The sequence below is a fragment of the Lonchura striata genome, chromosome 3 (genome assembly GCF_046129695.1).
Source record: "Lonchura striata isolate bLonStr1 chromosome 3, bLonStr1.mat, whole genome shotgun sequence".
Lineage (NCBI taxonomy): Eukaryota > Metazoa > Chordata > Aves > Passeriformes > Estrildidae > Lonchura > Lonchura striata.
This window is the reverse complement of record NC_134605.1, coordinates 113,607,921-113,630,662: the sequence shown is the minus strand read 5'-3', so window position 1 is coordinate 113,630,662 and position 22,742 is coordinate 113,607,921. Positions and strand designations below refer to the sequence as shown.

General features: G+C 67.7%; 2 protein-coding genes and 3 non-coding genes across 9 annotated transcripts; 2 read left to right on the top strand and 3 right to left on the bottom strand.

Moving 5' to 3' along the window:
* Nucleotides 1–358: 358 nt before the first annotated feature.
* Nucleotides 359–8,856, bottom strand: TMEM214 (transmembrane protein 214). The gene is made up of 17 exons (XM_021545144.3): nt 8,706–8,856; nt 8,260–8,459; nt 6,936–7,086; nt 6,036–6,170; nt 5,843–5,925; nt 4,713–4,818; nt 4,341–4,422; nt 4,142–4,243; nt 3,895–4,036; nt 3,481–3,572; nt 3,318–3,366; nt 3,030–3,143; nt 2,651–2,768; nt 1,968–2,064; nt 1,584–1,752; nt 976–1,127; nt 359–822 (listed from the first exon to the last, which is right to left on the bottom strand). Exons 1-17 carry the CDS (start codon nt 8,854–8,856, stop codon nt 696–698), a joined length of 2,070 nt encoding a protein of 689 aa, XP_021400819.2. The 3' UTR covers nt 359–695.
* A 598-nt stretch (nt 8,857–9,454) lies between these two features.
* On the top strand, nt 9,455–9,618 carry LOC116183526 (U1 spliceosomal RNA). The gene has a single exon (XR_004148158.1). It is a non-coding gene; the product is annotated as a U1 spliceosomal RNA (small nuclear RNA).
* A 1,154-nt stretch (nt 9,619–10,772) lies between these two features.
* LOC144246098 (U1 spliceosomal RNA) lies at nt 10,773–10,936 on the bottom strand. Its single transcript, XR_013339784.1, has one exon. It is a non-coding gene; the product is annotated as a U1 spliceosomal RNA (small nuclear RNA).
* Nucleotides 10,937–13,157: 2,221 nt separating this feature from the next.
* LOC116183512 (U1 spliceosomal RNA) lies at nt 13,158–13,321 on the top strand. The gene has a single exon (XR_004148144.1). It is a non-coding gene; the product is annotated as a U1 spliceosomal RNA (small nuclear RNA).
* A 368-nt stretch (nt 13,322–13,689) lies between these two features.
* Nucleotides 13,690–21,348, bottom strand: MAPRE3 (microtubule associated protein RP/EB family member 3). Of its 5 annotated transcripts, none has more exons than XM_077782503.1 (7): nt 21,241–21,348; nt 16,431–16,558; nt 16,200–16,345; nt 15,658–15,859; nt 14,959–15,110; nt 14,724–14,876; nt 13,690–14,510 (listed from the first exon to the last, which is right to left on the bottom strand). In XM_077782503.1, the coding sequence occupies exons 2-7, from the start codon at nt 16,549–16,551 to the stop codon at nt 14,442–14,444; spliced, it is 843 nt and encodes a 280-aa protein (XP_077638629.1). In that variant the 5' UTR covers nt 16,552–16,558; nt 21,241–21,348; the 3' UTR covers nt 13,690–14,441. The 5 variants fall into 5 exon arrangements, with proteins under 5 accessions (XP_077638629.1, XP_077638630.1, XP_077638631.1 ...); XM_077782504.1 differs by lacking the exon at nt 21,241–21,348 and adding an exon at nt 19,397–19,687 and having other exon boundaries at nt 14,959–15,086; XM_077782505.1 differs by lacking the exon at nt 21,241–21,348 and adding an exon at nt 19,397–19,687 and having other exon boundaries at nt 15,703–15,859.
* Nucleotides 21,349–22,742: the final 1,394 nt, after the last annotated feature.

Below are 22,742 nucleotides of genomic sequence, written 5' to 3'. Positions count from 1 at the left end.
CGTGCACAGAGGCACGGACACCTGTACGTGCCCACACGTGGGTGAGCAGAGGCACACACAGGTGACCCTGCACGCACACCTGTAAGAACTCAGGCGCTCCCAACCCCCTGCACACCCACACAGGTGACACACCCACACAGGTGACACACCCACACTGGTGACCCCCACCCACAGAGGAGACACACCCACACAGGTGACACCCACCCACAGAGGAGACACACCCACTGGTGACACCCACCCACACTGGTGACACACCCACACAGGAGACACACCCACACTGGTGACACCCACCCACATGGGCAGAGGTGGGGGTCGAGGAACTACGAAATTAGGAAGAAATACAAAGCATACGGAGCAATTATAAGGAAAAAATAATAAAATAAATCAGTTCATTCACCGGTGGGAAGGAGTGGGAAGGTGAGGGGCTCCAGGTGTCCACCCCTGATCCTGCAAGCAGGCGAAACACAAGGGGATGGGGATCACCCACCCAAGGACAGCAGGACAGGGAAAGCCAAAGCAGTCACAGGGTGTGGAAAAACCTGGAAGTGTGTCTCCCCAGCCCCCAGAAAAACAAACCTCCCCGAAAGCCCCAGTTTGACCCAAAGTTCCTGCGGGCACTGCCCTCGACGCTGCTGTCCTGTGCCCTGCTGCGCCCCGGGTGCTCCTCGGCAGGCAGAACTCGGGGAGGGAGCAGCTCAGTGTCCAGAAATCATGGCCAGGGCCCAGTTTTTGAGGGCCAGGGTTGCGTTTTGCAGGTAAATCCAGGAAGAATAGGTGAAGCTCGTCAAGTGGTCCCTCACGCACTCCCACGTCACATCCCCGCTGCAAAAGCAAGGACAAGGGATTACGGGGGGTCAGGGCCAGAAGGGAGGGATGACATGGGGGACACAGGGGGCACCCCCGGCTGGCACGGGGACAGATGCGATCGCAGCAGCAGCCAGGGAGCCGCGGGCAAGGGGTGGCGGGGCTGCTCACTTGCAGGAGTCGAGGCAGTGCTGCCAGCCCCGCTGCAGCGCCGCAGCCAGGCCCTGCAGCAGCGGCAGCAGGCAGCTCCGCAGCACGAACAGCAGCAGCTCCCGCGCGCACTCGGCCAGGTGCAGCAGCGCCTCGGGGAGCCGGGTCTGGAGCTGGGGGAGCAGAGAGGGCGCGGGGTGAGCTCCAAGCCCGGCAGAGTCTGGGGCCCTGGCCACCCGTGCCGGTCCCATCCCACCCCCTCCCTTCTCTGGCGTCCCTGAGCTCTGCCCACGCTCTCCAGCACTTGGCAGCCAGGGCACCCACACTGAGGCGCCCATGTCACCCCACTGGCACCAAAACGCTGCCTTCTGCAGCACCAGGGAGCCCTCTGAGCCCTGTCCCTGCCACGGTCACTGCAACAGCCGGGGCGGGCCGGTGCCACAGGAGGACAGGTGGCATCAGAGGCCTGCCATGGGGCTGTCCTCTTCCCACAACAGCAGCACTGGGGGCTCCTGCCAGGAGCAGTGGCAAACACCATCCCACTTCAGGCCTCCCCGAGACAGCTTTCCCAGCCCTACAAACCCCCACTGGCACTCCTTGTCCCGCCCAGCCCTGGAGCCCCCACTCACCCAGTCGCCAAGCCAGGGCAGGCTGCCCTGGAGCCAGGAGAGCAGGGAGCAGCACTGCTGGGACACGGCCCGGGCCACCTCAGCGCTGCTTTTCCAGAGCAGCTCCAGCTGCGGCCCCAGGACGGACACAGCCACGGAACCGTGCTGGGCCAGGCTGCGCTCCAGCCACCTGCAAGGGAGTCCCCGATGGACCACGGCACCGGTGGCACCCGCAGAGCACGTGGCCACGAGCTGCCACCACAGGGCAACGGGGGAGAGCTCCATTGGGAGCTCCAAGTGCTTCCAGGCAGGGCTGGGGAGCAGCTCCCGGCTCCCCCCAGCCCTCGCTGTGCTGCACCACAGCCTCACACCCCAGCCCCGGCCAGCCCCGCCGCCGGCACAGACCTGTAGCCCTGCAGGCAGCCACGGGACACCTTCTGCCAGGCCAGCTGGGAGGCGGGCAGCACGCCGCAGGAGCGAAGCAGCCGAGCAGAGGACGAGGCTGCAAGAGACACGAGTGCTCCCTGAGTGTGCCTTGGCTGCGGGGACGCATGTCTGTCTGTCCCCAAGGACTCCGTGGGGATGCACGGCTCGAGCTGTGCTGTGAAACCCCTCGGGAGATCCTCCGGGAGGGGACAGATGGACAGAAGCCCCTGAGCAGGGAGACCCTCCCAAAGGGGAACTGGCCCGAGTGCCTGCATCCCCCAGGAGTGCCCAGCTGGACAGACGGACAGGCCCCACTGCCCACAGCAGCCACAGCCAAAGGCAGGGACACCAGGGGCTTTACTCAGGGAACAGCTGCAGGAGGGATCCCAGGGAGGAGGATCACTTCTGAGCAAGGGGAAAAAGCCTCAAGCTTGTGACAGGGAAGGTTTAGGCTGCAAACAAAAACCAGTTTATCCATAGAAAGGGCTGCGCAGGCTGCCCAGGGCAATGGTGGAGTCTCCATCCCTCGGGGGGTTTAAAAGCCGTGTGGATGTGGTACTTGTGGGGATGAGGGACATTGGTGGCCTTGGCAGTGCTGGGGGATGCCTGATGCTCCCAGAGGATTTGTGCACCCTGGATTGTTCCGTGAGTCCCCAGCGTACCCTGGAAGGAGCCGTGCGTGTGCACGTCGTGCAGGAAGAAGCCAGCGGCGACGACCAGCAGGACGAGCAGCAGCCGTGACCAGGGGAAGCCCCGGCCCTTCATCTTGCACAGCAGCTCCTGGTGGGGAGGACAAGGCCTTGTCACTGTCACCGCAGGCTCCAGCACAGCCGTGCTGCCCTCCGGCCCCACCCAGCCCCGGCTGGCCAGGACAGACATCTGCTGACAGCTGGGGCTTGGACAGGGACCAGCACATCTGTCCCCAGCGTGTCCTGCGTGCCTGGCCCAGCACGTGCCGGCAGCAGGAGGGGCCAACCGAGCCCAGCACGGAGCTGAGGCCTGGCCCCGGGTGCTGCCTGCCCCTCCTGTCCCGTCTCTCACCTTGCAGGCGGCATCACAGGCGGCCACATCCTGGTCCCCTCCGGCCCCCCTGGCTGCCAGCTCCTCGTTTGTCACTTTGAAGGAGCGAACCGTTTCCTGTAGTGACTGATGCACCTTGGGGACAGCAGTAGCTGTGTCAGGAGCCCCCCGTCCCCACAGACCCCTGAGCTTCCACGGCACCCAGAGGGCAAGCGCAGGTGCCAGGGGACACTGGCAGCTCAGGGAGCTCTCCCAGCAGCACGGGGACACCTCCCAGCCCAGCTGCCCCATCCCACTGCTCACCCCTACCTTCTTGCTGCTGCTCTCCCAGCACTCCAGGAGGTGGTTCAGCAGCAAACTGGGGAGAAAGGAGAACAGAGGACTTGGTCAGGAGCTCCCAGAAGGAATGCAGGTGTCCCAAAGGTTCTGTAGGTGAGCACTGGCCCCGCTTGGAGCCACAGTGTGGACTGACCTGGACTGAGCGAGGTGTTTGGTGTAGAGCTGCCTCCAGACACTGAAGCTCAGTGGGTCCAGGCTCAGGCACTGGCTCATGGAGGTCAGAAGCTGGGGAGGGGGCACAGCAGGTGTGACCCTGTCCCCAGCACACCAGACACCCCACATGTGCCACAGCCAGCCAGCTCTGGCACTGGATGGTCTCCAAGGGTTCCCACCCAAACCACTGTAGGATTTGCTGACTCCTATCCCTGGGAGCAGGCAGCACAACCCCTATACTGCCATCACCACCCTCCAGCTGGCACGGGTCCATCCTGGCACGGCTCCAGGGACCACCAAACCTCCAGGGACCACCACAGCTCCAGGGACCACCACAGCTCCAGGGACCACCACACCTCCAGGGACCACCACAGCGTGCCCCTGCCAGGCTCACCTCCTCCTTCATGGCCGGCGGGCAGGCGGGCGTGGCTCGGGACAGGAAGGAGGGGAAGTAGGTGTGCAGGGCCGCCTCGGGCCGGGCGCCCAGGGCCAGCACCTTCAGGCGGGGGTAGAGGCGCCGCAGCTGCTCCTGCAGGCTGGGGGAGAGCGAGAGGCTGCCGAGGGCTGGCGGGCACCAGGCTGGCACCGGGGACACCGAGGGCAGGCCCGTGGCACGGCTGTGCCTGGATGGATCAGCCTACCTGGGGGACAGCGAGTTGTTGGGCATGAAGGCGAAGTCCAGGAGGGGGAAGAAGTCCTTGGGGCCGATCATGCCGAAGCCTTTGGTGAGGTTGGGGTGCATCCTGCAGAACAGAGCCCTGAGCTACTGAGGGGTGGCACGGGCAGCGCTGGCTCCAGAGCCCGGGCCCCGGCAGCCGCTGGGACACGGGGGTCACTCACATCAGGAGCCGGTCCAGGTAGGAAACGGCGTAGGGCGAGAGGGACTTGATGCCGAGCACCGGGAGCATGACGCCGAGCCACACTGCGGGGAGAGGGGGAGGGCTCTGGCTGGGCTGCCCCTCGCTGGGACAGGCGGGCGGGTCCCCGGGAAGGGCTCAGGGCAGCTGTGCTGCAGAGCAGCGGGGCAGCACGCTCCCTGTCTCTCCAGGCAGATGGGACCCAGCCACTTCCCTGTGCCGGCTGCGGGAAGCTGCACTGCAGAGCTTAAGGATCCTTCCCAAGCTCTTCCCAGCCCGAGGCAGCGCCAGCAGCAGGAGTGGAGCTGCTGGCAGTGCCGGGAGGGGATCCCACAGCGCTGCTGGCGGCTCTCACCTTTCAGGCCCTCCTGGAGGTCGGTGAAGCCGGCCTGCCCCAGCGCCCAGAGCACGGTCAGGCACTGCGCCGGCCGGCTCTGCTGGGAGCGCAGCACCTCCAGGTACTGCGGCAGGACAGGACAGTCAGCTGGGAAACTGCAGCCCAGCCCAGCCCAGCCCAGCCCAGAGCCATGGCACCCGCAGCCCCCAGCCCCTGGAAGGGACCCACAGCTCCAGGCGAGGCCAGGAGCCATTCTGGGGCAACAGGGGAACCCCAAACCCAGCTTTGGGGGTGCAGGGGAAAGGAGAAACCCCAAACCCAGCTCTGGGGGTGCAGGGGAAAGGAGAAACCCCAAACCCAGCTCTGGGGGTGCAGGGGGACAGGAGAAACCCCAAACCCAGCTCTGGGGGTGCAGGGGGACAGGGAAAACCCCAAACCCAGCTCTGGGGGTGCATGGGGGACAGGGAATACCCCAAACCCAGCTCTGGGAGTGCAGGGGGACAGGAGAAACCCCAAACCCAGCTCTGGGGGTGCCGGAGGACAGGGGAAACCCCAAACCCAGTTCTTGTGGTGCAAGAGGACAGGGGAAACCCCAAACCCAGCTCTGAGGGTGCAGGAGGACAGGAGAAACCCCAAACCCAGCTCTGGGGGTGCAGGGGGACAGGAGAAACCCCAAACCCAGCTCTGGGGGTGCCGGAGGACAGGGGAAACCCCAAACCCAGTTCTTGTGGTGCAAGAGGACAGGGGAAACCCCAAACCCAGCTCTGAGGGTGCAGGAGGACAGGAGAAACCCCAAACCCAGCTCTGGGGGTGCCGGAGGACAGGGGAAACCCCAAACCCAGTTCTTGTGGTGCAAGGGGACAGGGGAAACTCCAAACCCAGCTCTGGGGGTGCAGGGGAAAGGAGAAACCCCAAACGCAGCTCTGGGGGTGCAGGGGACAGGAGAAACCCCAAACCCAGCTCTGGGGGTGCAGGGGGACAGGAGAAACCCCAAACCCAGAGCTGCTGGGCAGGGCAGGCAGAACCCACTGGGGACACCAGTCCCTTGGCAGGGGAGGGTGGAGAGGTCCAGTGGCTTTGTGCAGTGGCATGGAGGAGCAGCCCCACCAGGTTTACAGCAGACACACACGTGGCTCACCCCAGCTCACCTTGCTCAGGTTGGTGGTGGCAATCCGGGGCCTGTACAGGAGAAGGGCCTGGATGCAGATCCTGTAGCCGTGCAGCGACTCCCCTGGAACGGAGACGGGAGAGGTCCTGCTCACCACGGCCTCCGTGCAGGAATTACAAAGAGACAACGAGGAGCAGACACTGGGGGGAGGACAGGGAGCCCCAGGTGCTGACCTTGGGCCTTGTCCAGCTCCTGCAGCATGGTGTAGATGCAGTGGTCAAAGAAGAGCTCCAGGAAATTCGACGCCTTTGCCAGCAGGGAGCGGATGATGCTCCTCAGCTCCTTGCTCACCAGGCAGTACGGGTAGTCTGGGGGGCACGAGGGAGGGAAGAGTTTAGTGAGACCCTGTTCTGGAGAGTCCAGCAGAGCTGGAGGAACTGACCCAGTGTGAGCTGGGCGCAGGGAGTGCCTCATCCTCATCCCAGCCAGGCAGCCCCAGCCCCCTCCCCAGGGATCCTGCCCTAAGGGACGGCTTCCCATGGAATGCTGACGCTGTGGGATGGACAGGGGCCTGGAGAAAACACTTTGTTCCCCTCCCGCCAGAAATGCCACGTTCTCAGTGTGAGCAGGCAGGAAAGGGAAATCCTGCCCCAACATCCCTCCAGCACGGAGGGTGGACAGCTGAGAGCGAGCTCCCAAACTCTGCAGCAGCAGACAGAGCTCAGGGACTCCCGTGCAGAACGGGGTGACTGGGGAAGCCCCGCTTTGCCTGCTGCATGGGCAATGTTATGGGTACTCTCAGTTCAGTCACAGAGAAAGGAGAGGTTTCTGCCAGGCTAGGGCCTGGGAAAGAGTTGCAAAGGAATGTAAACAATTCTCTATCTCTCTTGTTCACATTGTTTGTGGATATGTTCTGCCACTGTGCGTCATTCACTGAGCACCAATGCTGTGAGGTGTTTTTAGTTTAAGACCAATGAAATTGCTCTGCATGATGCTCTCTATAGAAGAGTGATACATTTGAAACAAAGCAGTTGAAAGCGGGTCTGGGGACAGCTCAGAGCCCAGCAAACCCTCCCTGTTCTGGCCCCAAGGAGCACAGCCCCAGCACTGCCGAGGGGCAGCAGCACACGGACCGTGGGGGTGCTGGCTCAGCACGGGGTCGCTCCTGGGTGCCTGCAGCTTGTAGTTGAGGTACCCAGCCAGGTCCTTCACCCACACCGAGGGGTTCTCGGGGAACACACTCTGGCTCTTCTGCAGCTCCTTCTGCAGATCCACCAGGTCCAGCTGCAAGTGACAGACAGATAAACTCAACCAGGACGGACAGAACTGGGCAAAAAGCACAGGCAGGAGAAAGTTACCTCTGACTCCTGAGGGGCCATGGAGGGAAATGCTGCCACCTCCATCCCACATGGAAAACCCCTGCTGCCAGAGCTCCAGAGCATTGCCTGGGGCAGCTGGCTCCCAGCCAGCGAGCCCATCAGCCCGAACTTGCTGATGGCAGCAGCTTGGCAAGCACAGGCCCACGGTGATTCCAGCCATGGCTGGTCCTCACTCCACACCCAGAGTCCTCCAGGGAGGAAACAGCCGTGAGCAACCAAACCCACCTGTTGAACAGCCCAGCATACCAAACCAGGTATGCGGCAGCAGCTCCCACCCCTCTCCTGCCACCCAGACACACCCATGCCCTGCTTTTACACCTGGATGCTCTGTGGGGCTGCAAGGCTCAGGCTCTGTGAGAGCTGAACATGCTCCCCGTGAGTGGGTTCCCACTGGCACATCAGCTAGGTGCCCTTGGGCACCACAGCCTCGTGAGAGGAATTCCATACAAACCAGCTGGTGCCACAGCAGGAAAGAAACCTGTCCCAAAAGCCCCGTCCCTGAGGTGACAGGGCCACGCAGTGTGTGTCCCCACTGAGCACAGGGACAGCTCTGGCTGCCCTGCCCTGCCTCCCCGGGGAATACGGGAATGCCACAGTCCTGCACCAGCTGTCGCTGGGCAGAAGCTGCACGTGGAGAGCTGCTGGAGCAGTGCAGAGAAGCCCCACCCAGTTCAGGGGGACACAGAGGGAACCCCCTCGTCCGGGGGGAGTGGAGGCCCCAGGGCATGAGGAGACAGGGGAGGAGGTGAGCGAGCAGTGCCTGCCAACCCCGGGGACACATCAGCCCAGCCAGCCTGCCTCTTTCATGCTATGAATGGATGAGGCAGACACAGACAGGTTCTGCAGAGCCAGCCAGAGCACAGCAGCTGCAGGAGGGACTCCCAGGGCCCCGCCAGCGAGGCAGGGAGGAGGTGCCAGCCACGACCAGGCTTCCTGGGGTTCCTCCCAGACACAGCGGTGAGGAGGGGAACCAGGCTTCCCCTTCCAGCCGCCTCCTGCCCCGCACAGCTCCCCTGGCAGCGGGAACAGCGGCGCGGAGCTCCCGGTGCTCCGCAGGGACCCGGCCGGGCACACTCACGGCTTTCAGGGCTTCCTCCAGCGAGCGGCACCGGCCCGGCTGGGCTCCAGCGTCGTTCCCCGACGCCTTCCTGCCGCTCTTGCCGGCGTGCTGCTTCCGCGGCGGCGGCTCGGCGGCCGGCGGCACTTGCTCCTTGTTCTGCCGGCGCAGCGCCCGCTCGAAGCCCAGCTGGAAGATGGTGCTGGAGGCGGCGATGGGAGCTGGGCACGGACAGGGAAGGGTGACCGAGGCGCCCTGGGCAGCACGAGGGACGGGACGGACGCGGGGCACGAGCAGCAGAGCGCGGCCCCGGCCGTGAGCACGGCCGCGGTGCACAGACCGCCGGGGCGCCCCACGCCGCCCTGCGACCCTGCACCCACCGGGGACCCCCGGTCCCCCACACACGGCGCCCCCCGACCAGGGGACCGATGCCCGCCGCACCGGGGCCCGCGGGCGCCGACACTCACCGGGCAGGGGCACGGCGCGCCCGGCGTTGGCCTCTCCCAGGGCCCGGCGGCTGCCGGCACCGCCCGCGGGCCCCCGGCGGGGTTTGCGCACCACCTCCCAGCGGCCGCGCCCGCCGCCGGCCGTGCCCGGGGCCGCTCGCGCCGCCGCCATCGGGACCCGGAGCGCCACGGGCGGCGCCGGGCTGGGGCCGGGGCGCGTGCGCGCGCCGCCGCCGCTGATTGGCTGCGCCCCGCGAGACGCGCCGCTCGTGCCGGCTGCCACGTCCCAACCCCGCCTCGCCGGGAGGCGGGAAAGGGCGGGAAAGACCACGCCCACAGAGGGCGGGGCCAGCGTGCACCGCCTCCCCAGAGACCCCGCCCACAGCGGGGCTGTGACGCTGCGGGGGGATTGGGGGAGGAGCTACGATGGTGACGCAGCCGAAGAGGGCGTGGTCAGGAGAGGGGGCGTGCCCAGGGCTCTCGCGCCACCGCCTGAAGAACGACCCCAGCCCGGCGGGGGCGGAGCCTTGCGGGCAGGTGGGGCGTGTCCATGCAAACGAGGCGGCGCCGCGCGGCATGCCGGGACGCAGCCCGCGCCAAGAGCGCGCTGCCCTCGCGCGTCCGCGGGCGCTGCGCGGGCCGGGCCGTGCGGGCCGGGCCGTGCGGGCCGGGGCGTGCGCGGGGCCGGGGCAGCGGGGCCGGGCTCGGGGCGGCCGTGTGCTGGCGAGGCGTGCGGCGGGCGGGCGGCGCGGGCGGGGCGGGAGGCAGGCATACTTACCTGGCAGGGGAGACACCATGATCAGGCAGGTGGTTTTCCCAGGGCGAGGCTCATCCCTTGCACTCCGGGTGTGCTGACCCCTGCGATTTCCCCAAATGCGGGAAACTCGACTGCATAATTTGTGGTAGTGGGGGACTGCGTTCGCGCTCTCCCCTGGTCTTGCTGGTCAAAAACAGACGAAACCACTCTAAGCAAAAAACCTCTGACCGTGTTTCGGGGGTTTATGGGTTCGGCCGTGGGTCCGTTCTTCGTTTGGTACCCCGTGGAACTGAAACGCGGATGAAAAATCAGAATACGACACTTCCAATAAAGATTTGTAGGGAATGGGTATGTTTGTTTATTCATAGCGCTGGACGTAGCTGGGGACTCATTGCCCTTCAATGGACATGCGTACTTCTGAGAACTCCCGATCCTTTTTTATTACGCCTACTAATTTCCGTAAGCATAGAATTTCACAATAGGTTCATGCAGATTCATTCTGCTGATTTCGCGTTACACTTACAGCTGGTTACACTTGTACTCAGTTTTTGTCAGAAAGTTCAGAAAGAACTCCTGGGTCACTGCCTTGTCTGTTTCAAAGTGCGAGGAGTCTTTCTTATCTTTTTAGTGTGGAAATTTGCATTCTTTCTCTTTAGCTGGGGTAGTTTTGTTAGTGCTACAGTTACCAGACTAAACAGCACATTTAGCAAGTTCAAAGTGGCACATTTCACCCAAATCCAAATGGATTTCTACCCTGTTAAATTTTCGCTCTGTCTCAGAACCGAGCCGCTCCCGCACAGACACAGGTCGCTCTCTGGGGCGGAGGCTGGAGCGCCTGGCACCGAATCGGGACGGGGCAGGCGACACGGGGACAACGGGCTGCGGGATCGTGCAGGCAGCCGCTGAGTGCCCCGGCACGTCAGGAAGGCTCGGAGGGCAGAGAGGCTCGGGAACAGCCGGGGATCCAGGGGACACAGGAAAGGGCAGCGCATCCCTAAAGGGAGGCTCGGGGCGGCCGCCTCGGGGGACCGGATGATCCCGGCCTGTCCCACGCCGTGTCTGCGGAGCAGGGAAGCACCGCGGTGTCACCGTGGAGTCACCCCTGGGGAAGGGGCGAGACGCCGGTCCCGCTTCCCTCGGCACGGTCTGGGCACGCCCGGCTGAGGCAGAGCCGGGACAGAAGTGCGGCGGAGGGCTGAGGTCCCTGAGCCTACAGGCGATGCCCGATCCGGGCCGGACGGGCAGAGTTACCACAGCACGGACTAATGAGAATTCCTGACATATCGAGCGCAGCAAGGCGCGGCGTTAAACTGTTCTTTGACCAGCAAGACCAGGGGAGAGCGCGAACGCAGTCCCCCACTACCACAAATTATGCAGTCGAGTTTCCCGCATTTGGGGAAATCGCAGGGGTCAGCACACCCGGAGTGCAAGGGATGAGCCTCGCCCTGGGAAAACCACCTGCCTGATCATGGTGTCTCCCCTGCCAGGTAAGTATGCCTGCCTCCCGCCCCGCCCGCGCCGCCCCCCCGCCGCACGCCTCGCCAGCACACGGCCGCCCCGAGCCCGGCCCCGCTGCCCCGGCCCCGCGCACGCCCCGGCCCGCACGGCCCGGCCCGCACGGCCCGGCCCGCGCAGCGCCCGCGGACGCGCGAGGGCAGCGCGCTCTTGGCGCGGGCTGCGTCCCGGCATGCCGCGCGGCGCCGCCTCGTTTGCATGGACACGCCCCCGCAGCCCCGCCGCTCCCGGAGCCCCCGGGCCGGGCCCCGCCGGGAGCCCCGGGTGCCGCGGGGCCGCTGCCCCGAGCCCGCAGCGCCTCCCTCCCCTCGGGCCGGGCTCCGTTCCCAGCGCCGGCCGAGGGCTCAGCGGTCACGAGCTCCCGCTGCCGGAATTACCTTTTCCCCGGGTGCTCCCGGTCCCGCCGGGACCCTCCCGGTGCCTCCGGTCCGCACAGCCCGCCCCTCTCGGCTTCTCTGTGCCCTCCGACAAACGGTGAGCCGAGCGTGCGGCGTTCCCGGGAGAACCGCTCGGTCCCGGGCTCTGTCTGCAGGCACGGACACTAAAAAAGCTGCAGACTTCCATTCGAACCCCGAGATGTCATCTCCCCCTTGGAGCTGGATCTTCCCGCTCAAGGGCAAAGGAAAGGCGGCTCTGCTCACCCCCAGCGCTACGAGAGAACACGTCTGTCACACCAAGCCCCCGAAGCGCGTCCTGGGCTCCGGGAGCGGGGCCGGGAGAGCGCTGGGATTCGGGACAGCCCCGGGAACATCAGCGCCCCGGGCGCGGCGTTCCCGTCACTCTCGCTCCAGCCCATCCCGGTGATTTAGGCTTCTTCTCGGGGGCACCAGAGCGGCAAATTCAACCTGGCAATGACCCAAACTGTAAAAAGGAGCCTGTGAACATTTCCAGTCCTCTCTGGACCTCTCATCTTATCAGGGTTGGTCTTTTCTCACCGCTTGGACTCCCGGTTTCAGTTCAGCTTTTAGCAGACTCACGTTTCTCTCTTGCCCCAGGACTCCCCAAAGCCCAAACCAGTGACATGAGGGCACCTAAAACTTTCCCTGGCTGAATGGGCAGAGCTGCACTTTCCATGCATTTTCCAAAGGAATATGCAAACCAGACAGAGTCTTTTGGGATAATTAATTGTGCAGTTACCTTGCACAGCACGCCCTGCCTGAGCAGTGGCAAAGAGCACTCGGGCACATGGAGAAAGCGATGGGGTCATTTTGTGTTCCCAGTCCTGAATTCTGTGGGATGTCCGAGGGATTTCCTGCTCTGAGGGATTTCCTCCCACTGCAGCAACAACAATGACCATTTACTCCAAGGTCCCTCACAGCCAGTAACTTCGGAACAAGATATCCCAGTATCCACTGGAAAATCCACGGCTCCATTTCCCAGCTTAAGTGGAACCAAAGGATTGGCCGGGGAGAGAGGAGATGCCTGCGGCCCCCTTCAGCCCAGCCCCGTCTCTTCCCCTTCTGATTTCTCCTTCTGTCCAGGCTCAGCCCATCCTGCCTGCAGCCCAGCCCGTGATATTTTGGAGGGAGTTAATCCCAGCTCACGAGCTGGTCCCTGCAATGGGCCTCGCCTTCTGCCCCTGCGCCGCCCCGACAACAGATTGGGTAATTTCTTTCGGCCCTTCTCCCGCACTTCTTCCCACGGCTGCAGCAGCACCTGGGAAATCCCCATCCCCTCTGCTCCTCGTCTTTTCCGGAGTTCCTATCCCAGAGCGGGCACGGGCTGCGGGGCAGCACCGTGCTAAACCGCGCCGAGCGTGCCTCCCGTGCCGGCTCTGGATCCGATCGGAGTCCGGCTCCGTTCACGGTCCGGCTCCGTTCGGGAGGATCCGAACCGGGACCGGGAGGGACGGGACGCTCCGCCGCGCCGCCAGGGGGCGCTGCCACGAGAGAGCGGGACCCGCGGCCGGTGCCGGGGAGGGGCGTGGCCATGCAAATCACAGCGGGGAGGGGCGGTGCAGGCACGCATTGTGGGCGTGTCCATGCAAACGAGGCGGCGCCGCGCAGCATGCCGGGACGCAGCCCGCGCCAAGAGCGCGCTGCCCTCGCGCGTCCGCGGGCGCTGCGCGGGCCGGGCCGTGCGGGCCGGGCCGTGCGGGCCGGGGCGTGCGCGGGGCCGGGGCAGCGGGGCCGGGCTCGGGGCGGCCGTGTGCTGGCGAGGCGTGCGGCGGGCGGGCGGCGCGGGCGGGGCGGGAGGCAGGCATACTTACCTGGCAGGGGAGACACCATGATCAGGCAGGTGGTTTTCCCAGGGCGAGGCTCATCCCTTGCACTCCGGGTGTGCTGACCCCTGCGATTTCCCCAAATGCGGGAAACTCGACTGCATAATTTGTGGTAGTGGGGGACTGCGTTCGCGCTCTCCCCTGGTCTTGCTGGTCAAAAACAGACGAAAGCGACTTCCCTTGTCTAACCACACCCAGAAGCGTTTTTGTTCCTGGTATTCCTTGCCCCCCAGCTGATGTCCAAGGTCCGTTCCTGCTCCATTAAATCACGATCCGCGCCATCCAGCACCCCGCAGGATCTCGGCCCGGCCAGAGGCAGGAGCAGCTGCCGGGGTCTCTCCACCCGCCTGAATCTCTAAAGAAACCGGTCACCCAATTTCTCAGCCTGGCCCTCCTTGCACGCTGCGGCCCCAGAGCCTCCACCCGGGTCCGCTCCAGCTTCCCATCCTCCTGCGAGGGTCAGGAGGAGTCCAAGAGCTTGCGGCGGCCCCCAGCACGGGCAGGACGCGGTGTTACCACACGAGTTTATTTAAATAAAACCGAACACAGATGCAGCGTTGCGACCGGAGTGACGGACCAGACAAGCGATGCGACAGGGACGTGGCAGCCAGGGCGGGTGGGCTCTGCGAGCCCTCGCGGTGACCCACCCCGGCCCCGGCTCCGTGGGGGCCACAGGCGAGAGGAGAGGGCCCACTGCCGTTCTGTGCCGTGCTGAGGACAGGCCCCCTCTCCGGGACCCCCGCGGCTGCAGCTGCCTCCCGCTGCCATGGCCGTACCGGGCTGGGGTTCCCTCTTCACCTTCCCAGGAACCTGAACCAACCTCTCCCTCCTCTGCTCCGTGGCCTCCCGCTCCCACAGGCTGCCAGGCTGGCGCTCGCTCTGCCACGGGGGTCCTGGGTCTCCCAGCAAGGCGAGCAGCACGTGGCACCCCGGGCAGCCCCCGCGGACTCGCCTTCCTCCTCACTCTCACCGCGGGCACGCAGGGCGCCAGGGCGGACGTGGCACTCGCTCACACCGGGGGACAACAGAAATAAATATGGGGAGGGGGCGGCGCGGGCCAGGCCCCGGCACGGCGCTGGAGCCCGGCCCGGCCCCGGCGCAGCCGCGCCCCTCGCCCAGGGATGTCGGCTGGTTATGGAGATGGTGGCGTCCCCTGGAGCTGCCGGAGGCCGCGATGGCGTGTGACGGTGCGGGGCGAGGCGCGGGCTCGGGCCTCCAATGTCTATGGTGGGGGCGGCGCGGGGGGCGCGGGCGCGGGCCGGGGCTAGTACTCGTCCTGGTCCTCTGGCGGCTGCTCCTCCAGCTCGTCGTCCTCTGGTGGGGCAAAGCCCTCCTGCGGGGAGCCGTGGCAGCCGTCGGCACAGCGGTGGCACCGGCAGGCACACCAACCTCCACCAGGCTTGGCGTGAGGGCTTTGGCAAAGCCCAAACCCCTCCTGGGCACCCCATGGAGTGCACAAGGCTAAGGCAACTGTGGGGGAAGGGAGACCCCCCACCCCAGGGAAGTCCCTGAGGCTCCAGCGGGTCCCGAGGTGCCCAGCCCTCACCTCCGTGGCGTAGAGGACGCTGACGATGCCGGTGATGATGGGGCTGTTCTCGTTCTCGTGCTCTTGGCAGATGAGCTCAATGTCCCGCAGTTTGCTGAAGTAGAAATCTCGCTCCTTCTCCAGCCCATCCACTGTCAGCTTCAGGTCCATCAGCTGTGGGACAGGGAGATGGCCGAAACCTTCGGCCCCCCATTCCCATGGTGCCCCCAGCCCCCCGGCAGGGACCCCTCGCTACCTGCTGGTTGAGCTCCAGGATCTGCGCGTCAGCCTCGGTGCCGCCGTTGCGGGTGGCAGGCGAGTTTTTCCGTAGGATGCCGCTGGGCACGTTGCCGAGGCGGGCTGGGTTCGGGGTGTTCTTGGGGCCTGTGGGGGAGGTCCTCTGGGGGACTTGAGAGCACACGGGGACCAATGGGTTAATGCCGGCTCGGGGGGCTGCCAGCAGGGAACCCCCCCATTGAGTGGGGGGCAGCGGTGGGCAGCAAGGGTAGGCAGATACCCTGCGCACAGCCACGGCCCCAGGCTCTCCCAACTTCAGCCTCCCCCCTGCCTCAGTTTCCCCCGGCAGATCTTGCCCCCAGCCCTCTAGGGGTGCTTGTGGCTTGTTCGGGGTTCAGCACGGGATCTGAGGAGGCCCCAGTCCTTGGCAGCTCCCACTGGGCCAGCACGGGGAGCTCCCAGTGCCCACGAGAGCTGCACGGCACAGGGGGATGGCAGCTGGGGCGCCTGGGGCGACAAAGCACGCCAGCCCGGGCTGAGCAGGCAGGCGGAGGCAGCCAAGATCCCTGCCTCAGTGTCCCTGCAGACCCGCCCAGCCCCCCCGGCGCAGGCAGGCAGGCAGCAGAGCGGGCGCAGGCAGGGGTCGGGGGCGCCTGGCCGCGACCCACGGGGTGCAGAGGGCGGGGGGCAGCGCTCGCTGCGGGGCCCCGGACATTACCTGCAGTGCCAATGGGTTTCTTGGGTTTGTTGTAGATGTGATCACCTGGGTTAGGGGGGGGCGCGACGTCCTGGCCCTGCCGCGCCAGCAGCGGGTTGTACTCCTTCCCGTCGTAGTTGGCGTCAAAGAATTTCTTGAACCACTGGATGAACTCAAAATTGTCCTGGAACTTGCCCTTCACCAGCCGCTCCACCGCGATGATCTGAGGGCACGCGGAGGGGCTGGTGGGGCAGCGCTCCCGGCGGGGACACCGGCACGGCGGGGACACCGGCACGGCGGGGACACCGGCACGGCGGGGACACTGGCACGGCGGGGACACCGGCACGGTGGGGACACCGGCACGGGGCAGCATGGCCCAGCAAGGACACCAGCACGGCAGGGACACCGGCACGGGGCAGCACGGCCCGGCAGGGACACTGGCACGGTGGGGACACTGGCACGGCAGGGACACCGGCACGGCAGGGACACCGGCACGGGGCAGCACGGCCCGGCGGAGCCGGCTCCCGTGGGCAGGGGCGGCCCCCCTGTCCCCATGGACCTACTTTGTCCACTCCCATCTTCTTGAAGGCGGCCTGCAGCACCTTGAAGTTGTGGATGTACTCGTGCTCCAGCTTGGCCTGGAACTTCACCTTCCGCAGGTGCACGCAGCCGGGGAACAGCATGTCCATGAACTGGCAATAGGCAGCCCCTGCGCCGGCCCGAGCCGCGGTCAGGGGGGCTGGGGGCACCCTGACAATGCCCCCCATGCCCCCCACGCCGCCCCACAAGCCCACCTGAGCAGAGCTGCTCGATCTTGGTGTAGTTGAGCTGCAGGGAGTCGTTGACCCAGGCCAGCATGTCATGGCGGCTCAGGTTCTCGCTGGTCACCGACGTCGAGTACACATTGACGGCCATACCCCAGCTGCCAAGAGACAGCGGTCACACTGGCACCCCGGGCACCCCAACCCCGCACCAGGGGCACTGAGAGCCGGGGCATCCATCCCAGCCATGCTCCAGCACTGGGAGCACTGGGACCTGGGGCATCCATCCCACCCACACTCCAGCACTGGGAGCACTGGGATCCGGGGTGCCCATCCCACCCACACTCCAGCACTGGGAGCATTGGGAGCCAGAGCATCCATCCCACCCACACTCCAGCACTGGGAGCACTGGGATCCAGGGTGCCCATCCCACCCACAGTCCAGCACTGGGAGCGCTGGGATCCGGGGTGCCCATCCCACCCACAGTCCAGCACTGGGAGCATTGGGAGCCAGGGCATCCATCCCACCCACACTCCAGCACTGGGAGCACTGGGATCTGGGGTGCCCATCCCACCCACACTCCAGCACTGGGAGCACTGGGAGCCAGGGCATCCATCCCAGCCATGCTCCAACACTGGGAGCACTGGGATCTGGGGCATCCATCCCACCCACACTCCAGCACTGGGAGCACTGGGATCCGGGGCATCCATCCCAGCCATGCTCCAACACCAATGCACAGCAGCCCAGGCTGCCACAGTGCAGCCTGTGGGACCCCCCAACTCCAGGTGCAGCACCCCAAGGTGTGGCAGGGAGGCATGAGGGCCCCCAGAAGCCCCAGTGTGGCCCACCTGGCCAGGTGGACCCCGGCCTGAACAGGGGTACCCAGGTTTGGGGTATTGTACCCAGGGGAGCCAGGTTTGGGGTAATGGGTGATACAGAGCAGGATGTGGCTGACAGGGAAGGGGTCCCAGGACGCAGGCACTGCCGAGGGGATGCCAGCACTGCCGAGGGCACTGCCGAGGGGATGCCAGCACTGCCGAGGGCACTGCCGAGGGGATGCTGGCAGTGCACTGCCGAGGGGATGCCAGCACTGCCGAGGGCACTGTCCCCACACCGAGGGGCTGCTGCCCTGGGTGAGCCCACGGGGGCTGGGGGCTGCTGCCTGTAAGCAGCTTAGGGCCCCCCTCTCCGGCCCCCGGTGCTGCCTAATCTGCCGGGATGGGGATCGGGGTCCATTAGAGCAGGGCTTAGAGGGGCAACATCTGCCGGCAGGCAGCCTACGCCCAGATGGCTGGGGGCTCCAGGACCCCCCGGCTGCAGCCCCAGCACGGCATGGAGCCCCGGCAGAGCGGGGGGCACCGAGCCCCAGTCTCACTGTCCTGCACAATCTGCTTCGGTGCAGCGACCGAGGAGCGGCCCTGCTGCCCCTTCCCGGGAGCGGGGGTCCCGGTGCTCCCGCGGCCCCCCCGCGCAGCAGCGGCGGCAGCGGCGGCGTTAATCCGCTTCCCTCCTCGGCGAGGGGGGCCGCGGGCCCGGGCCAGCTGCCAGGCGGGGGCAGGGGGAGGTGCAGCCCCCCGAGCCCCCCTTGCCGTGCCACATCCCGGGGGAACGAGGGCGGACAGTGCCAGCGCACGGCTGCGCCCTGGGGTGCAGCGCTGGGGGCGTGCGGGGCGCTGCCGCCCCGGGGTCTGTCACCCCCCGGGCCCGTCTGGGGGGCAGAAGGTCCCGGTGGCCGCAGTGCCCCCACTCCCGGGTACAGCACCGCGGTGACTCAGCACCGGCGATGTCGCGCGGCCGTAGCCGATCGAACCCCACCGGCAGCCGATCCGATCCGTTCCCTGCCGCCGCCGGGACCCCCGGGACCCCCGTCCCAGCCCGCCGTGTTACCGCACGCAGCCGCGGGTGGGTCGGTATTTTTAGCCACCACCGCAGCAGCTGGAACCGAGGCCCCCGCGCCGCCGCCGCCCCCGGCACGGCGAGGTGCGCACCGCCCCGCTCCCGGCACCGGCGGCAGCCGCAGCCCGTCCCGCGGCATCGCGGCAGCGGGGTGCGGGCAGGGGTCCCCCCAGGGCTCTCCCCATCGCCCCCCCCGCCCCCGGCTCCGGCAGCGGAGCTGAGTCATGCGCGGCGCTGAGCCAGAGCCACGCGCACTGCGGTGCCGCGGCTGCCGGTACCGCCGCGCCGGGCACGGGGCTGCGGCGGGGGCGGCAGCGCGGCACGGCGACGAGCGGCTGACACCCCCCTGCCACCCCGGCCCTCCTCCAAATAACGGGGCAACCCCCGAAGCAGGAGCCCACCGCGGGCCGTGGGGCCACGCCGCGCCCGGGCCGAGCGGGGGATGCCCGCGGGACCCGGCACGGCCGCCAAGGCTCTGCGGCATCCTGCCTCTGGGGCGCTCGTGGGGACGCGACACGGACCCCCGGTTCCCCGCCGGGGTGAGCCGGGGTGTCACCGCGCCAGCCGCGCCCCGAGTCCCGCACACGCCGGCACACGTGAGAGCGCGGGGGCGAGCCCTGACCCGCGGGGAGCACCCCGATCCACACCGAGAGCCCTGACCCGCGGGGAGCACCCCGATCCACACCGAGAGCCCTGACCCGCGGGGAGCACCGTGATCCCGCCGGGAGCACCTTGACCCACCGGGAGAACCCCGACTCCGCCGGGCACCGGCGCGTCCCGATGGCGGAGCGGGGACGCCGCCCGGGGCTCGCGGTGCCGCCGCCCGGGGCTCGCGGTGCCACCCAGTCCGTCCCCACCCTCCCAAACGCCTCCCGAGCCCCGGTGTAATGACAGGGCAGCCAGGGCCCGCGGCACCCTCCGAGCCGCTGCCGCCCCGACGCCGGGCGATGGACGCGCCCAGGGCCGCGAGCCTCCGGCCCAGCCGGTTTGCCGCCGGCTCCTGCCAAAAAATCCTCACGAAAATAAGAGCTGAGCCCAGATTCCCGGCAGGCCGACAGGAGAGGGGTTGTTGCCGGGCGCCCGGCCAGGCGGGGGACGCTTACCGCTGCATTTTAATTGTCCGGGCGGGAGCTGCTAATCACGGCCCGACGGCGACCGAAGCCCCGGGCGTGCGTCCGTGCCCGTCCCGCGGCGCTGCCGGGGCGCACGCAGAGGTCGTCCGGGCCCGGTCCCACGGCGCAGCCCCCGCGGCCGCTCTGCCCAAACAAACGGAGCAGAGTGAGGCCGTGAGGTGCCAGCGCGGCGGCACCGACGGCGGGCACCGGGAGCCGAGCGGTGCGGCGATGCCGGCCCGGCAGCACCGCGGTGCCGGTGCGAACTGGGCTGCTGCGACTGGCGGGTTCTATTTTGGGAGCCGTCCCGGTGGCTTCTCAAGTGACAAACACGCCAGGGGGGTGGCAGACAGCCCGGCGGGGGCCGAGCGCCGTGCGGAGCCGCCGCGGGGCTGGCAGCGGGCACGGTGGCCCCGGTGCTCGCGGCGAGGGCCGCTCGCCCACGTCCCCGCCGGGCGCCCCCAGAGCCGCTGCCCCCGCCCCGAGCAGCGCCACGGACGCGTTCGCCGGGGACCGGCAGCGCCCGGCCTCGCACCGGCTCCATCCCCAGCTCCGTACCGGCTCCGGCCCCGGCACCGCTTCCCGGTGGCAGTGCCCGTCCCGGCCCGCGGCGAGGCAAACCGGCCGTTCACGCACCGGGAGCTGGCGGCTCCCGGCGGCGATGCTCGGCCCGAGCGCCCAAATCCCCCCGCCGGCTCGGCTCCCGCTAACCTAAATAAGTCGGTACGGCGGCGGGAGCATGTGCAGAGCGGAGCCCTCCCCCCGCTCCTGAAATATTAATGCCGCGGGATGAGCCGAGCCGGGAGCGGCCGGGCTGCGGGACACGCTCGCATCCCCGGCCGGCGACCGGCCGCCGGGCACGGCTGTCCCCAGTGTCCCCCCGGGAGGCACCGGGAGCGCTCACGGCACCCCCGGGAGCCCCGTCACCCTGCGGGGCGGCAGAGGGGCCGCTCGGGAAGATCCCCGGCGGGAGATGGGGCTGGATATCCCGGGAATGGCGGGGCAGCGCAGAGAAGGGTCCCGGACCCATCCCGAGACGCGGGCGGCGGTGACGCCGTCATCATACCCGTGACACCGTCACCTTACCGGTGACACCGCTGCACCGGTGACACCGCCGCCGCCGTGCCGCCATGAGTCCGAGGACCGAGAGCGGGTCACGGTGACAGCCACCTGCCGTTTTGGACAGCCACGGCGGCACCCGCGGAACGGGACCGGCGGCACCGGCAGTGCCCGAGCGGCGGCGGCCCGGATCCCGCAGGACCCCCCGAGACCGGAGCTCTCCGGGTGATGCCCGGGCCCCGATGATGGCCCATACCGGCAGCGACGCCCGGTGTTGCGCGGTGCCGGAGCCGACACTATAGCTCCTGGCGTGCCGTACCGGCGCCGAGCCGGTGCCGTGCCGTGACACACTGGGGCCGTTCCGTACCGGGACCGCACCGTGCCGTGCACGCGGTCCCGCGGGAGCCGCAGCCGGGACGCCGCGGCGACCGCCGCTGAGTCAGGCCGGGCCTCGCCGCCACCGGCCCCGCGGGATCGCTCGGCCTCGCCGCTCGGCCCGGACCCGTTCGCGGCCCGGTTTCAACCGTTCCATCCCCGGCGTTACCGCACGAACCGGCCCCCCCACCTCCGGACGCTCCATCCCGGAGGCCCCTAGGCCCTCTGGCCGGGCTTCTCCGGCCCCGTTCCCGGCCCGGCCCCGCCGCTCCATCCCCCAGGGCCCCGCGGCCCCCCCGCCGGTTCCTGCCGGGCGGCGGCGGCCGGTGCGGGGATGCGGGTGATGTCAGCAGCGCTGCCCGCTCCCTCCCTTGCCCCGCGGGCGGTCCCGCCGCACTCACCGCTCGGCCGCGGCCGCCGCCGCTGCGCTGCCCCCGCTCCGCTGCTCCGGGACCGGGACCGGGACCGGGACCGGGCCGGAACCGCACGGACCGACCGCGCCTGCGCCGCCCCCCCCGCGGGCGGTGCCAACCGCCCCGCCCCGCCCGCGCTGCCATGGCAACGGACCGGGCCACGCCCCCTCCGGCGGGGAAATGGATTGGGCACACCCCGTGACATCGGCACCACTAGACCACGCCCCCATAGCTGCCATGGCAACGGACCGGGCCACGCCCCCTCCGGCGGGGAAATGGATTGGCCACGCCCCTGTGACATCGGCACCGCCGGGCCACGCCCCTCGCGGCTGCCATGGTAACGGGCCAGGCCACGCCCCCTCCGGCAATGACAACCGACATGGCGGAGCCCCCGTCGCCATGGCAACGGGCCCGAGCGGCGCCCCCTGCTGGCGGGCGGCGGCGCCTGCACCCCCAGAGCCTTCGGGGACCCCAAACGCCCCCAGACCCCCTAAACACCCAATAAACACCCTCAGAGCCTCATAAACACCCCCCTAAACACCCCCAGACCCCCTAAACACCCCCTAAACACCCCCCAAACACCCCCAGACCCCCTAAACACCCCCCAAACACCCCCAGAGCCTCCTAAACACCCCCAGAGCCCTCTAAACACCCCCTAAACACCCCCAGACCCCCTAAACACCCCCTAAACACCCCCCAAACACCCCCAGACCCCCTAAACACCCCCAAAACACCCCCAGAGCCCCCTAAACACCCCCCAAACACCCCCAGAGCCCCTAAACACCAAATAAACACCCCCAGACCCCCTAAGCACCCAATAAACACCCCCAGAGCCTTCGGGAACCCTCAAACACCCCCCAACACCCCCAAAACACCCCCAGAACCCCCTAAACACCCCCTAACCACCCACAGACCCCCTAAACACCCAATAAACACCCCCAGAGCCTTCGGAGACCCCCAAAAACCCCCAGACCCCCTAAACATCCCCAAAACACCCCCAGGGCCTTTGGGGACCCCCAAACACCCCCAGGACCCTTCGGGATTCCCCAGGGCTTCCCTCGGGCCCTCCCCGGGCCCCTCCCGCGCCCCCCGAGCCCCAGATCTGGGGACACGTGGGACCCGCTGTGACCCGGGCACACCGGAGACCCCCAGGACCCCCCCACGCCCCTGCACCCCCTGCGTACCCCAGCAGAGGGTGGCAGGGCCAGCGCAGTGACCACCACCGTGTCCTACAGTGTCCCCATGCGTGTCCACACGTGTCCCCAAACCTTCACGCATGTCCCATGTCCCCCGGTGTTCCATCACGGTGCCTGTCCCCACGCGTGTGCTCCCTGTTCCCCAGGCCTGTCTGCCCATGTCCGTGTCCCCATGACCCCCTCTGTGTCCCCATGATACCCCCTGTGTCCCTGTGTCCTCCCATGTCCCTGTGTCCCCATGATCCCCCCTGTGTGCCCCCCATGTCCCTGTGTCCCCCCACATCCATGTGTCCC

Bases quoted from the DNA above. Each gene is read 5' to 3' on its own strand.
- TMEM214 (XM_021545144.3), bottom strand. From the start codon at position 8,856: ATGGCGGCGGCGCGAGCGGCCCCGGGCACGGCCGGCGGCGGGCGCGGC. The intron at 5,926-6,035 runs GTCAGCACCTGG...TCTCCGTTCCAG, and splicing joins GGAGCTGGACAAGGCCCAAG to GGGAGTCGCTGCACGGCTAC. The intron at 823-975 runs GTGAGCAGCCCC...TTGCTTTTGCAG, and splicing joins CACTGCCTCGACTCCTGCAA to CGGGGATGTGACGTGGGAGT.
- MAPRE3 (XM_077782502.1), bottom strand. The intron at 16,346-16,430 runs GTGGGCTTGTGG...GGGCCGGCGCAG, and splicing joins GATCGAGCAGCTCTGCTCAG to GGGCTGCCTATTGCCAGTTC. The intron at 15,111-15,657 runs GTAATGTCCGGG...TGTGCTCTCAAG, and splicing joins GAAACCCATTGGCACTGCAG to TCCCCCAGAGGACCTCCCCC.